General features: G+C 42.8%; 1 protein-coding gene across 4 annotated transcripts in view; it reads left to right on the top strand.

The window, feature by feature from the left end:
- The window catches only part of OSBPL1A (oxysterol binding protein like 1A), a 181,469-nt gene that overhangs the window by 27,527 nt on the left and 138,837 nt on the right, over positions 1-15,105 (top strand). For 3 of the 4 annotated variants that reach the window (XM_084779756.1, XM_084779759.1, XM_084779757.1), the window contains exons 5-9: positions 2,788-2,899; positions 10,650-10,735; positions 11,806-11,950; positions 14,736-14,797; positions 14,941-14,988. In XM_084779756.1, coding sequence (XP_084635882.1) covers positions 2,788-2,899; positions 10,650-10,735; positions 11,806-11,950; positions 14,736-14,797; positions 14,941-14,988 — 453 coding nt within the window. The remainder of the gene's footprint in view (positions 1-2,787; positions 2,900-10,649; positions 10,736-11,805; positions 11,951-14,735; positions 14,798-14,940; positions 14,989-15,105) is intronic. The other variant, XM_084779758.1, reaches the window with a different exon arrangement.

Consider the following 15,105-nt stretch of genomic DNA (forward strand, 5'->3'; position numbering starts at 1 on the left):
TTTACTAACTTAAAAAAAATTCCACTTTCACATTTATGCTGGGGTTGTCCCAGTGAGCGTCATGGTCTCAGCTCCAGTTTTATGAGAGCCTTCTGTTTGTTGTTTCCCTACCCCCTAATGTTCAGGCGTGAACCCAAGCAAGGCCCATGCCCTGCATGGGAGTTCTCATTTTCCCTGCGGTGTTTGCTATCTAGGAATGGTGTCTCCGTAGGGCCTTTTAAAAAGAATTTGGGGAGATAGTGAAAGGTTTAGACAACAAATGACAGTGAATTAAAGGCATTCTCCCTGAGGGAAATGTAAGGGGAGTCAGTCGTTCTTCAAGCACCAGGGGCACCTCCAGACTAGAGGAAGAGTTCCAGATCTTGAGGCATGAGGAAGATAATAGAGAGTTGTTTTGTGTCTGCAGAGCTTCAGAAGGCAGGGGGGGGGGGGGGCTTGAACTGGGTCTGAGAGCAGCACAGTTGGGCTTACAGGCAATGCCCCTAAGAGCTGTCCACTGAGATGTTAAAATAGTCCCCAACGTGTCTTTCTGGGTGTCTCATCGATGTCAGTGGGTACATGCAGTCACCATTTAGGTTACGTCCCGGAGTGTAATTTTGACTCTGAATAGCACATTTCTATTCTGATACTAGCTCCTTGGGAGAGCTTGTCTTCATCATGCAATAGACGTGGAGGCCGTGAATCAAGAAGTTTGGAGGCAGGGCTCCATTTGTTCAGATGCTTTCTCATGCATTTTATTTATATTTTGGTTTTTGAGACAAGATATCAGTATGTTGCTTAGGCTGGCCTTGAACTCATGATCTGTTTTCTTAGCCTCTTGAATGTTGGGCTTACAGGCATAAGTAAGTTGCTATAACTTCCTCTTTGCATTTTAAATTTGGACTGTCTTTTTTTTTTTTTTTTTTTTTTTTTGGTGATGACAACACAGAGACCTTTTTTATTAAGCCCATGCTGTACGCTAGGAATAGATCCACGTTCTTCATATTTCTGCATTCATTGGGCTCTCACAGTAAACCAATGCATACATGACTAGGACTGTCTTTTTATTGTTAGTTGTAAAGTCCTTTTTATGTTCTTTATACAAGTCTCTTACACGAGTTGTAATTTTTTTTTTCCCTCTGAGACATGGTTTCTGTGTCTTGGATGACCTGGAACTTGCTGTATAAACCAGGCTGGCCTTAAACTCAGCCATCTGCCTGCCTTTGCCTCCCGTGTGCTGGGATTAAATATGTGTATCATCACCACTGTAATTTATTAAAATCATTCTCTGGGTTTTTCATTTTCTCACATGAAATATTTTTATGAAATGTTAAGTCTAAAATGACATGAACTACGGAAGTATCTTAACATTTTTTGCTTAACTAAAATACTAGTGGGTTTCCTAGCTGTTTCCCTTTGTATCTCTTATGGCCTCTCTACTGGAGAAAAGCAAGGCAAGAAGATTGTTTGAGGCCAGCCTGAGCCACATAGGAAGGTTCAAGTTTACTTGAATGAATGCTGACTGGAAAGACATAAGCTAAAATGTTTGTTATTGTTAATTATAGTAACTAAGATAGTAGATGCATTTTTTGTTCATTGTATTTTAGATATTATTTAAGTGTTTCTGTTGTATAAATATTTAAAAATAATGTAAAAGATTTTATGGCCTAAAGGAAAGATGACAAGTACAGGACAGCCTGAGACCATCTCACTCTGTGTGTGTCAGTCTAGAAGTTAGAACAGCACGTACTGTGGAGCCGAGTGCAGTGTGGCCGCCCTCCCTGGGACCTATGCATCCCAGGGCACGCACCATGCTTGTGTTACCGCCCTCCCTGGGCCCTGTGCATCCCAGGGCACGCACCATGCTTGTGTTACCGCCCTCCCTGGGCCCTGTGCATCCCAGGGCACGCACCATGCTTGTGTTACCGCCCTCCCTGGGACCTGTGCATCCCAGGGCATGCACTGTGCTTCTATCGTCTGGGTTCTCCATGTCTACTGTCTTAGGCTGTGTGGCTGCATCACTGGTACCAGTACATTATCAGTCATACTGAAGTTGCAAGAGTTAACCAGGTTGAATGCCACTCTCAGTACCACTCTCTTTGTTGAATATTGACTTCAGGAAATTGTTTGAGTATAAACTTCTTTCAGTGTGATTTGTCCCATCAGTCTGTGTCGCTTTAGAAAATATTCATAAAATGTTAAAATTGGTTTATGAAAATGTGTTTAAGAAATCCTTATTCTCATCAAGCCTTATAAAAAAATGAATGAATATACTGAATTCTCTCTAAATTGTGATTTTTTTGCTTACATATTTAGTATAATCCTGAGTTATTTTCATAAAATAACTAGATAATTTACTTGAAAGGTTTTTTAAAGATTTATTTATCTTTGTTTTGTGAATGAAAGTTTTGCCTGCATGCATATGTGTTCCATGTACGTGCCTGTTGGATACCCTGGAGCTGGGATACAGAAGGCTTGTGAGCCATCAAATATGTGCTGGGAAGTGTGCCTGGGTCTTCTGCACAAGCAATGAGTGTTCCTAAGTGCTGAGCCACTATCTCTTTAGCCCCGAGATAATTTGCTTTTAGAAGCCAACTACAGAAATGGCTTCATATTGGTTGCAGATGAGGAATTGTTTAAGCTATTATAAGTTATTACCAGAATTGTTATAGACGTGATTGATTTGGTATGAAGATTCTTATATAATCTTTTCTGCTTTAGAAATTATAGCAATCAGTAAGTTGGAGAAGGACTGCCATGCCATAAAGTAGCGACTTAACAACTAAAACAATCTCCCTGTTTATTTAGGAGCTGGTAATGCTTCTCTTAGAATACAATGCTGATACTACGGTTGTAAATGGGAGCGGACAGACAGCAAAAGAAGCCACCCATGACAAAGAAATAAGAAACATGCTTGAAGGTAAATATGGATCTTAATATAAATAGTGTTTTGTTTTACTATTGCTAAGGCCAGATGAGTAAACACAGCTCTGTGGCACCCATACAGATAACAACAAAGCTATCTGTGTTGCTGATGTCATTACAAAGCCGTTGTTTAGATGCAGTGTTTGCTTGCTCTGTTAGCTACTTGTTGCTATGGCAGAATGGCTGACCAGAGCAGCCTAGAAGGAAGGATGTAGTGTGGTTCACAGTGTGGAGGGGGTGGAATCCGTCATGGCAGGAAGGCATGGCAGGTGGCTCTATGGTGGCGGGATCATGTGAGTGGGACTCTTCTTCACTTTGGAAGACCAGGAAGCCGAGAGAGGGCCAGACATGGGGCAGGGCTGTGAAGCTAGCTCAGGCCCACTTCAGTTACCCCCTGTACTCTGCTAGGTCTCACCTCCCAAAGATTGCATGATCTCCCAAAACACAGCCACCAGCTGGGGACCGAATGTTCCGATGCCTGAGACTGGGGAACATTTCACATCCATGCTGTAGCATTCACTTTATGACTATTAAAATCTTCACTTATAAAAGAATATAGCAAGTTAAAAATACGTTCTCAGTGCACAACCAAATGAGGAATAGAAAATATAGCCACGAGGAGGCGTGGCTTAGGATCCACTGCTGCAGTGTGCTAATGAGAGCATAGAGAAGAAGGGCAGAGAAGCTGCCGCGCTGTGCTCCTTATGCCTCCTTCCTTAGCACAGGAGACTTCTGTCCGGTGTCTCTTCCACACGCCCTCACTGTAGTGCAACACCAACACTCATTTCTTGGTGGGTTGGCTTCATTGCTATGGACACCAAAGGTTAAGTTGCATTTAAGAAGATGTATGAGCCTTTGATAGTGTGGAGGCATTTCTCCACTATAGTTTAAAACTAACCTGCTCCCATGTGGTACATTTACACTATGGAATACTACTAAGCTATTAAAAACAAAGAAATCCCGAAATTTGTGGACAACTGGATTGAACTAGAAATGATCATAATGAGCGAGTTAACCCAGAAGCAGAAAGAGTCAAATGGTATATACTCACTTATATCTGCATACTAGCCCAAGGGGCTTGTCCTATGAAAATCTTCACTTACCAGGAAACTGGAACAGAGGGGAGGACATCCTATTGGGACTCTAGATGAGAGAAGCATGGGAGAATGGGGAAATAGAAGGATCCAGAGGGTCCTAGAAACCTACAAGAAGAACATTATGATAGGCAGATTTGGGCCCAGGGGTCCCACTCAAACTATGGCTCCAGCCAAGGACAATACAGGCCATAAACTTCAAACCCCTACCCAGATCTAGCCAATGGTCAGGACATTCTCCACAGTTGAGTGGAGAGTGGGGTATGACTTTCACACAAACTCTGGTGCCTCATATTTGACCATGTCCCCTGGATGGAGAGACCTGGTGACACTCAGAGGAAGGATAGCAGGCTACCAAGAAGATACTTGATACCCTATGAGCATATACAGGGGGAGGAGGTCCCCCTCAGTCACAGTCATAGGGGAGGGGAGTAAGGGGAAAATGGGAGGGAGGGAGGGAGGGAGGAATGGGAGGATGCAAGAGATGGGATAACCATTGAGATGTAATAAGAATAAATTAATAAAATAAAATTAAAAAAAAAAAGAAAGGTCTTAGGTGATAGGATTACTCTCTGAATGGTCCAGGCTTTGCTGTAAGGCTAGACCAGATGATTTGGACTTGGCAAGTAAGGTCTCAGAACTGCAGCTGCAACTTCGCTGATACCCTGTTTCTCTTCCTTGCAATTCAGAGAAGGGTGATACAACTTGGCATTTAAAGGTGTTAACTTTGTAACTTTAATTATTCTTATTTTTACTCATGTGAAAAGCACAGTCTTGCTTTTAACAATTTTCTAATTGATTGAACTCTTCTCACTTAGCCTGTAGTTACAAAAATAATGAATGTTTGTTAGGCACCTATATTAGAGAATTGTTATGAACACGTCCTGCATGTATTAGTGGGTTTGGTAGGATCTCTCTCTGCATCCATGCAGCACACTGGTGACATCCAGAACCTTTCTCTTAGCTTTTCTTTGAGGTTGACATTTTTGTGACCCATCTTTAGGTCAGTGTCATCACTTGAAGTGGAACTCTGGTTCCACCCTTAACTTCCGCGAGTCATTGTAGCATGTGACTTAAGGACTCCTGGATCATATTGGATGTGGTCTCTGCCCTTTAACACATTGTGATCGGATTGTCCCGTCCTGTCATTCTCCTGCCTCATGGGCACCCAGGACTGAGATTTTCCTGATGGAGTGAATGACAAGCAACATTTAATAGGGGGTTCTAAAGGCATCTCTTCTGAAATCCACACTGTGCAAGGGCAAGAGCTCAGTGACTTTCCAGCTAACGTCATTTGTCAGCTCATGCGCTCCTAGCCTGGGAAATAGAAAATAGAGACTTAATCAAGTGATTCTGTTCTGATGAGATCACCTTCCCCAGATATAATGCTATTTGTGGACAGCATTAAGTTGTCATTTGTAGACTGAGGAAGTGCTGGGGACAACTCACTGTGCTAATTGAACATGGTCTGGAGAGATGGCTCAGCAGTTAAGAGCATTGACTGCTCTTCCAGAGCTCCTGAGTTCAATTCCTAGCACCCACATGGCAGCTCTCAACTGTCTGTAACTTCAAGATCTGACACCTCACGCAGACATACCTGCAGGCAAAACTCCAGCGCACACAAAAGAAAAATAAGTAAATTATAATAGAACAGAAACCAGGTAACAGGATAACACACACAGACAGGAAATAGAGTAGGCATAAAGAAAACACACCTAAATATCTGAAGCGATACTATTGGAGAGAGATTTTGTTTGTTTTGTTTTTCAAGACAGGGTTTCACTGTGTAGCCTTGGCTATCCTGGATTCACTTTGTAGACCAGACTCGCCTTGAACTCTCAGAAATCTGCCTGCTTCTGCTTCCCAAATGCTGGGATTAAAAGTGTGCGCCACCACCACCCGGCTCTTTTGCCTTCTCTTAGGATCCTTTCTTTCTTACTGGGTTGCCCGATATGAGGGTTTGTGTTAGTCATATTGTAACTTGTTATGCCGTGTTTGGTTCTAGCCCTGGGAGGAGGAGGTGGTGGCAGCCTCTGCTGCTGCAGCTGCAGCTGCCTCCTCCCCCCTCTCCCTCCTCCTCCCTCTCCTCCTCCCCCTCTTCCCCCTCCTCCCCTACTCTTCCTCTTTCCCCCTCCTTGCCCCTCCTTCTCCTTCTTAAAGTGGAATGGAAGAGGAATGGATCTGGGGGAGAAGGGAAGTGGGGGAGGGACTGGGAGGAATGGAGGGAAGGGAAACTGCATTCGGGATACAATGTGTAAGATAATAACAACAACAATAAAAAGAACAGGGTGTCTTCTTACATAATCGCAATGAACCCCACAATATCTTTCGGCATTGGCTGCAGGATCTGAAAGTCCTAGAACTGTGAATTAGAAAATACGTAAATACACAAATGTCTTTTATAAAATGGTGCCCCCCCCTTTTTGTGGAACTTACAGGTGGCCTACCATGTGCCTTTAAACTGTACATAAATTATTTATTATGAGCTATTTATACAAGTCCATTAAAAACCAGATATGATTTTTAAAAATTTTCCTCCCATTCTGGAGGTTGCCTTTTCACGTTTTAAAAAGTTTAGTTTAATATGTATCTGTTGTTGATTGATTGATGAGGGACCATTGATCTGCTGTCCCCTGCCCTTTGTTCTTGTGTTTTTGATGTTCTTAGCCTATTGTTATAAACATGCTCTGTTTTAAGAGTTTTATAAGCCTATGCTCCATTTTGAGTTAAAGTTGCATTTGCTGTTGCAGGGTGTGTGTGTGTGTGTGTGTGTGTGTGTGTGTGTGTGTGTGTATGAGTGTCCGTGTCCGTACTTTCCTGTGTAAGTACCAGTTGTCCCAGCACCTTTGTGCAGAGGATTCATCTGTCTTTACTGGACAGTACCAATGCCCTGCTGTGGTGTTGTACTCTTTTAATTCTAGCACTTGGGAGGCAGAGGCAGGTGGGTCTCTGACTTAAAGGCTAGCCTAGTCTACAGAGTGAGTTCCAGGACAGCCAGGGCTACACAGAGAAACTCTGTCTCAAAAAATAAGAAAGAAGAAAGAAAGAAAGAAAGAAAGAAAGAAAGAAAGAAAGAAAGAAAGACAGACAAACAGTTTAACAGTCTCTAGAGCACACATAACACCCATGCACTGCAATGCTGGGTCAGCAGTGGCATCACACTGCTCAGAGGACAGTGGCAAGAGACACAGTGTTCAGAACAGACTCTGTCTTATTTCATTTAAATCTGTGATTGGCTAAATCCAGAGATAGAACCCCTGGGTGCCAAAGGCTGACTATGTAATGATCAACATCAGAAAATTTAGCACTAGTAAACAAGTTGGGGGCCTAGGGAGATGGCTCAGCAGCTGAGAGTCCTTGCTATTCTTACAGAAGGCCCAGCTTCATTTCCCAGCATCTACATGGTACAGGCATGCATGTGATATATATGTGCAGGCAAATCACTTATGCATATGAAAGAAAATAAATAAATAGAATATACACTTTTAAATGAAAAATTTGAATGCCATAAACCTAAAACGTTAAAGGCCTTTAAGCATTTCTAATTTTGGATTCAGAACACTTTACCAGTAAAGTTTGTAAATATTCCAAAAGCTAAAATGAACAAGCAACCCTCCAACCCCCAAAATACTCTGAAATTTTAAACTCCGAAAGTTTAAACACCTTTTTTTAACCTCAAGAATTTTGGTAAGGAATACTCAGCCTTTTATAATATAATATACATTGCATATACAGATTTTATCTGTTGTCCACATGACATGTACCCAATCTAGATCTATGCATAATTCCATATTATACTTGTCATACCTTCCCTGGCCCTTTTATCTGAGACAGCAGCTTCTGTTTTATGTAGCATTGACTATTTTGGAGATGAGGGTGGCTGTGACTGAGGAAGGCAGGATGGCCTCAAGTCTGTGGCCTACGTGCTCTTCATAGTGAGTTCCACCCCAGCTGGAGCTGCGCAGTGAGAACTGCATCTCAAGACGCAGTATGTGGGGAGGGGTTGGTTGGAAAGACAGCTGTGGATTTTTTAAAATGGAATGTTCTTCACTTTGAATTTTTCATTCCATATGATCAGATACAGGACATCGAGTGTGGACAGGAATTCTAAGTAGGTGAGGTTGTCGCCTGTGTTGCTGCAGTCTATTAGGACACACATGATTGATTCGTGCTGCTGTTGAGTCAGATGACACTGACTGACCCTGATATTGGTGGTCTACTGGAAAAGTAGTTTTTTTTCTTTGTTACTAATAAATAGACTATGGAAGGGGGTAACATTAACATCTTGTTTACTGGTAAACTTTTAGTCAGGGCTATAATGTATGTTAATAATAATTCTTGCAATCATTCATTTCTTTGGTGACTGCAAAGTAGAGACTTCATGAAGTTCTTTTCGCAGGTGCTGTCTGTCCTGTGATTGCATTAGTATTAAACTATTCCATGAAGTAGCTAAGTTTCAGCAGATGAAGATAGACTTAAAATATGCAGGAGGGTGTTGGGAATCCTAGTGGGTAGGAGGTAGGTCTGGGTGCCCTGGGGATTCCAGGCCAGGCTTAGCTATGTAACAAGGTCAAGGCTAGTCTGGGCTGCATGAAACCTTGTGTCAAAAGTCACAAGGAGGAGGAGGAGGGGCCTATGACTGGGATGTAAAGTGAACAAATAAGTAAACTAATAAAGAAAGAGAAAAATATATGACAATAGAAGATAGGTAGTAACTGTGGTTGTTTGTTAGTTCCAGTGGGTGTGATTGTTTAAATGTGTTTTGAATATCAGCATGCTGTAGTGCCAAGCTCACGATAACCAGTGTTCCCTTTCCTACTTACCTGGCTCATCACTGGCTTCTCTGCTCAGATCTCTTTAGCCATGTAGTCTGTTAGGGAATGATCCTTCTGGCCTTTATCCATACATGTTAAACTGCATTGCTCGTATTTGTTGTTGTTGGTTTTTTTTTTTTGGATTGCTTGTATTTGCACGAACTTGTTTTGTTGGCCTTGAAATTGCTGTATAGGAGAAGAACCCCTGATCTTCTTACCTCTGTGTCCCATGTGTTAGGGTTACTACACTACTTGGCTACAAGAACGCTTACAGGCTTCTTTGTTTTCGATGCTGAGGATTTTACCCCGGGCTCTGTACACATTAGGCAAGTTCTTCACCGCTGAGCTAAACCTCCAGCCTGAAGCAGTAGCAGCTGCCACCACCTCCTTTTCTTCCGAAAACGGAGTGCAAGTCTAGGCAAATGAGAGCTTATTGATACACTCCTCTCTTTGATCACGTTGCACTTGCTCTTCTGCACATAGGATTTCAGAGCTAACTTACAGACAGTAGCCTACGCAGGTCTCAGCCGTCCTTTGCGTGGCCTTCCTTCCCCTACACACCTGTTCTGTAATCTAGGAAATAACACCTACAGACTGAGTGTTATAGTGTTTGTTAGACATATATAGGTAATTTGGTATCTATTAACAGATACTTATCTGACTTGTACATCTTACTATAAATTACTGTTTCTTCTTTTGTTCTTTTTTTGTTTGGTTTGGTTTACAAAAGCTTTGTCTGTTTTCTTTTTTTATTGATGATTTGGGAATCTCCCGTCATGCCCCTCGGCCCCCGTGACACTTCCCTTGCACCTTGCAGTCCTTTCATGTCTGCCGCTCCTCCCCTGTGACCTCTCCTCCCTCTCAGAAAAACAACAACAACAACAACAACAACAACAACAAGAACAAGAAGTCCATTTTCTGTTGTCCATATACTCCCTGGAGCGTGGTCAGACTCCTAGTTGGCATCCCCTGAAGGTGTTCCTCCACCTGCACCCCACCAGAAGCCATCAACTGTGGAGAGCTGTGCAGGGCCGTCGAGGGGTGGACGGATCACGCTTCCTTATCACTACTTTGCTCTTAGTACAGTCTGGACGTTACAAACGCCACTTACCTTTTTTTCAAGGCAGATACAGTACTATTTTGATCATCAAAAGCTCATAATTGTTTATGCTACGTATTGTATGGGTAAATCTCTAACATCCTTTGAATTGAAATTGTAATCTCATCCAAAAATGAAGGGAATGGAGCTCACTGGAAAGGAAAACCAGAAGCACTCATGGATCAGCGGTGTTTGAGTTTCAGTTAAAAGCATTTTTATTCCTCCACACTATGATCAACTTATGCCTTTTTTTTTGAGTATGTATTTTTATTTATGAGTTTGCGTGTGTATCTTTGTAAATGTGTCTCATGCGCGTGTGGTGGGTCCCTATGGAAGCCAGAAGAGGATGTTAGGTCCCCTGGAGCGGGAGTTATAGGTCACTGTAAACTGCCCAGTGTAAGTGCTGCGGACACAACTGAGGTCCTCTGCAAGAGCAGCCAGTGCTCTTAACTGCTGAGCCCCCTCTTTATATGTCTGTGTAATGGGTTTTCCAGTAAGATCTCACCTGGCTGTAGAGTGGCAGTTCTTAACCTGTGGGCTGCAACCCCCTGCACCCACTGGTCACATATCACATATTACATTACTGTTCACGTCAGTGACAGCATTATGTTATGAAGTAGCAATGGGGTAATTTTGTGGCTGGGGGTCAGCACAGCACGAGGATCTGTATGAAAGGGGGTAGCATTAGGAAGGCTGAGACCACTATTGTAGAGTAAGACATATGTTTTTCTCTTGCAGCTGTGGAAAGGACTCAGCAAAGGAAGCTGGAAGAATTGCTGTTAGGAGCCGCTAGAGAAGGGCGGACAGCCGAAGTGTCAGCTCTGGTAACAGGAAGCCGCATTTCTTTATGTGCTAGGAAGGTTTTCCCTAAATGTTAAGCTCGTAACTCAGTGACCATGGGAGAAAACCTCTTCTTGTCATGCTAGAATAGAAGTGTGACACACATTCACACAAGTGCCTGGCAACTCAGCGTGGGAGTTTAGGAGGCTCACATGCTGATCAATTCCTACATTTCTGATTAACCTCCTTGCATGCAATCAAGAACATGATGGTTAAGAATGCAATTTTTCACAGCAAATAGTTAAGAGGAAGAAAATTTAAAAAATTTTTTTTTCAAATTAAGCCCATTTAGAATTGGAAAAAAAATCAACAAAACAGAATCCTTTAAAGAGACAGCTTTTCTCATTGTGATGGACAATAAATTCTGCAAGAATATCATCCTTCTAGAAGAGTGACACACCAGGAAGGGACAGCGCGTGGATCACGTGCTTGGATGAAGCCGAGCAGGCTGGCAGCCTTGCCTGCTTTCCCTGTCTTCCTAGGAGACCTACTTTCTCGTTTCCATTTCCTGCATGGTCTCATTAAATATGAAACTAAATTTGTTCTGAATTCAAGACTGAAGCATTGCCATTTGCTTTAAGTTATTTCGGCTCGCTTGAAAGCACTTCTTTGGTTTCTAAGTATAGTCGCTGCAACATTTTAAAATTTTGTGAAGTGGGGACTATACAGAGATTGCAGAAGCAAGAAGGTGGGGATGACAAATTCAGCAGAACCTTGACATTTATGCTTCTCGTGTCTCTCTCTCTGGGTTTAACTCTTCTTGGGGACTGGTGGTTGGCTGGGAGACTTACAGCTTTGCGGTCACGAATGTGAAGTGCAAGACTGTTGGGAGGGAGCATGTTAGTGAAATCTTAATGTGAGCCATAGGTGGGTGGCACTGCTGTTGTGTGTGGTGCCAGGACACAGACCTCAGATCACACACCCGCTGAGGGCAAGCATGGTCTGCTGCCCAGTGAGCCACAGGCGGGACGGACTAAGACCTGTGAGCTCATCTGCTGTGCAGGCTCTGCTTGGAGCCTGTCTTTGGTGTATAATCACCGTGTTGCTCTGTTAGCTCAGCAGGCCCTGTCCTCCTGATGTGAACTGTTCAGATCAGCTAGGAAATACCCCCTTGCATTGTGCCGCTTACCGAGGCCATAAACAGTGTGCCTTAAAGCTTCTGAGAAGTGGAGCTGACCCCAACCTGAAGAACAAAAATGGTAAGCATGTTGACGAAAGTCGTCCTTGGTCAGTGCTAAAGAAAACCATTTGGTTTGGCATCCAGTCTTTGTTAACTTAGATGGTCTCCTTTTTAAATAGGACAATCACAAAAGTAAAGAACAACATTTCCTTCTCCTTTGAGACGTAGCTAGTAATGCATTCCCTACTCCAAATGAGACCGTTGTTGACCAAGATACTCCTACCATGAAGGAGATGATAGCTACAACGGATTGTTGTTTGTATCACGTTGATCCTATGAGGTTGTCACCAACACTGAGTCAGAGAACGCTGAACCACTGCTTTAGAGCCCAGGGGGTTAGATTATCATGAGCCTCGTGTTGTGGCATTTTCATCCAGTGATCAGAGGACAGCCTTCCTTTTTGTGTGCGACTGTTCAAGATCACCTGCGTGCTGCGCGCTGCTGCTCCACTGACTGAGGTCGTGGCCTGCGGTGCCGTAGCCTGAGGCAGCAGCTCTAACTCAGGTTTTCTCCCTAATAGTCCTAGTCCTGCACTTAGGAACACTAAGCACTTTTTATACAGCATTTTAACCTGATTGTCTGGGGCCGTTTTATATGAGGAAGTCACAAGTGAAGCACACTACAGTACGACACTAGGTAGGCTGTGAGAGGGACACTTGGCCGTTACCTGACTGAAAGGAGAAAGCCAAGTTTGACCTTGATCTACTTCGGCTTGTAGAGTAGTCTGGGAAAACTGATGTTGGGTGATTCAGTATGTTCACTGCTTTGGAAATATCGTTGGATATTAAAAAAAATACCTGAAATAACTGACTAACCCTAAAAAGGGTTAGACATCCTTTTTAGCAGCAGGCAGCCTTGTTGCTGAAACATCCATAAGAATGATGTAAAAACTGCTCATCTGTGGGGTGCTTTGCTTGCACTGGTGCTTTCCTTCCGGTCATCCAGTGCTGACCTTGATTCTGCAGTACGTGCACAGCTGCACATGGCATCGGAAGGTTTTAGCTTCCTGGTAAAATTACTATTGGGATTAAACTGAAATTTCCTTCTATGCAAATTAATTTGAAGAGAGATGACATTTTTATTGAGTTTTCCCATTAAAGGACAAAGATGTTTTATGCAACTTCAAATATCCTATTATTCCACTCATTTTATTTTACTTTGTTTTGATAACACACACACACACACACACACACACACACACACACACACATTTTTCTTTTGAAATTGCTGGTGATCAGCTCGTGGAGGTGGGGAGCCTTCTTGCTTAGTTCTAAATGTGTTTCATAGAGTGCTTCCTGTGTGCCTAGCCCCGCAGACATGGAGTCCAGAGAGTTCATCCAGTTGGCAGCACCTCAGAATTTATTTTTGGCATTAGGGCAGATTTTTATGAAAGAAAATCTTATTACCATCTTTCCTCTGCTGGGAAGATAGTTTCTCAAAAATGCCTTAGGATGAAAATCACAGAATTGGTAGGCCGTTATCTTTCTAGGTGCTGTTAGGAAAACTGAGCTGATGACTGATTTCTCAGTGACTGTTTAAAAGGGGGTTTGCTCCTCACTGAAGAAGCGGATGTCAGCAGCCCCTGCGTCCTAACACGCTAGTGGTTCTGTAACTCTGCCTCAGAACAAAGTCAAGCCCATGATCTCTTCTCTAGATTAAAAATAATGGCCGTTCTTCTTTCATCTCTTCCCACCCTGTGGACTATGTTGAAGTCATCCCAGAGAGCACACCATTCCACTGAAAATATTTCCCCATGAAAGTCATGAAAGAGAAGACTCCACCAGCAGCCATGCCATTGGTGGACAATTCTGATTGTATCATGGGTGATTTAGTTATGCCCTTCAGATTAGAACTGTATGGCGTGTGGCTTTCTGTATTGGAAGAGCCGTTAAAAACCTAAAGCGCAATAATGGGACCAGCCAGTTAATATTGTAATTTCTCAAAATCATGAAATAGCTAAAGTTTACACTAACACAGAATTTAAATGCCAGTCAAATCTTGTCTCGAGACCTTGTCTCGAGGCTTTCCATGAGGGCCAGCAAACTAAGACAACTGGCTCTGTGTGAACTGCTTCCCTGTCTCTCACCTTCTGTCCTGTTTGCATTCTGTCTCTTTACAAGATGATTTTCAGTAACCCTCCCTTCCCCAGAGAGGTCGTCAGGAACAGTCTCTCACCTCCCACCTGAAGTGGTAGCTATTGTCTGCCAAATTGGTCACTAATTATATTAGCACACAGTGCTTTATTACTTGTTATGTCTCTTTTAGTATGACTTTATCACTCTCTCCTGGGTTGTTCATTGTGCATTGCTGAATCGCCAGTGCCTTATAATGGTGATTGGCACCTAACAGAACTTCATGAGAAGAAATAGAAACAAATGTGACCAGTACATACCAGGCGTTTTTTGTTTTTTGTTTTGTTTTTTAAACAACTTAAACAGTTAACCAGAAGGTAACAAGTTAATAGAAGACTTAAACAAATTGACCTGCAGAGAAGATGTTTGTTTTGTTTTAAACTGGTAAGCCTGTGATGTAATCTGTTACACCAGTCAGGAAACTAACACAGTTATTTATGGGCAGAAAACCTGGCTGGTCGGGGAACCTGTACAGAGTGTTCTGGAGACAATTAGATTTTCTGACTTAATGGCTCCCTAAAAGGAGGCCTTAAAGAATCGAGAGGGCAACATCTGGCAGTTGATCTTGTTTTATTTTTTGTTGGTGGGGGCGGGTTTTGAAACTATGGTACAATTATAGTAAATTTTGCTGTGTAGTTGAGATAGTGACTGTTTCCCTTGTATTTTACACAGATCAGAAACCTCTTGACCTTGCCCACGGTGCTGAAATGAAGCATATTCTTGTTGGTAATAAGGTTTGTATTGGTGAACTGAATCCCCAAATTTCTTGTTCCTTAAATGTCTAAACTCCTCATTTCCTAAAACAATACATTTTTGGGAAAAACTCAAATGTATGCTTCAACTCTGTAGACACATCTTTAATGACGTGTGTTTCCAGCAGGTTGTCTACAAAGCGCTGAAACGCTATGAAGGCCCTCTCTGGAAGGTAGGGTGGGGCTTCAAGCAGGAGCCTGTAAAAGGATGTGCCGAGCAGCTACGCTGACTTGGAATTTTGGTCTTTTCTTGGTGTGGCAGTGTGCTGTGATGCTCTTGTGCTACTGGG

The sequence above is a fragment of the Acomys minous genome, assembly GCF_964271855.1.
Source record: "Acomys minous genome assembly, chromosome: 4".
In the NCBI taxonomy this organism is placed as follows: domain Eukaryota; kingdom Metazoa; phylum Chordata; class Mammalia; order Rodentia; family Muridae; genus Acomys; species Acomys minous.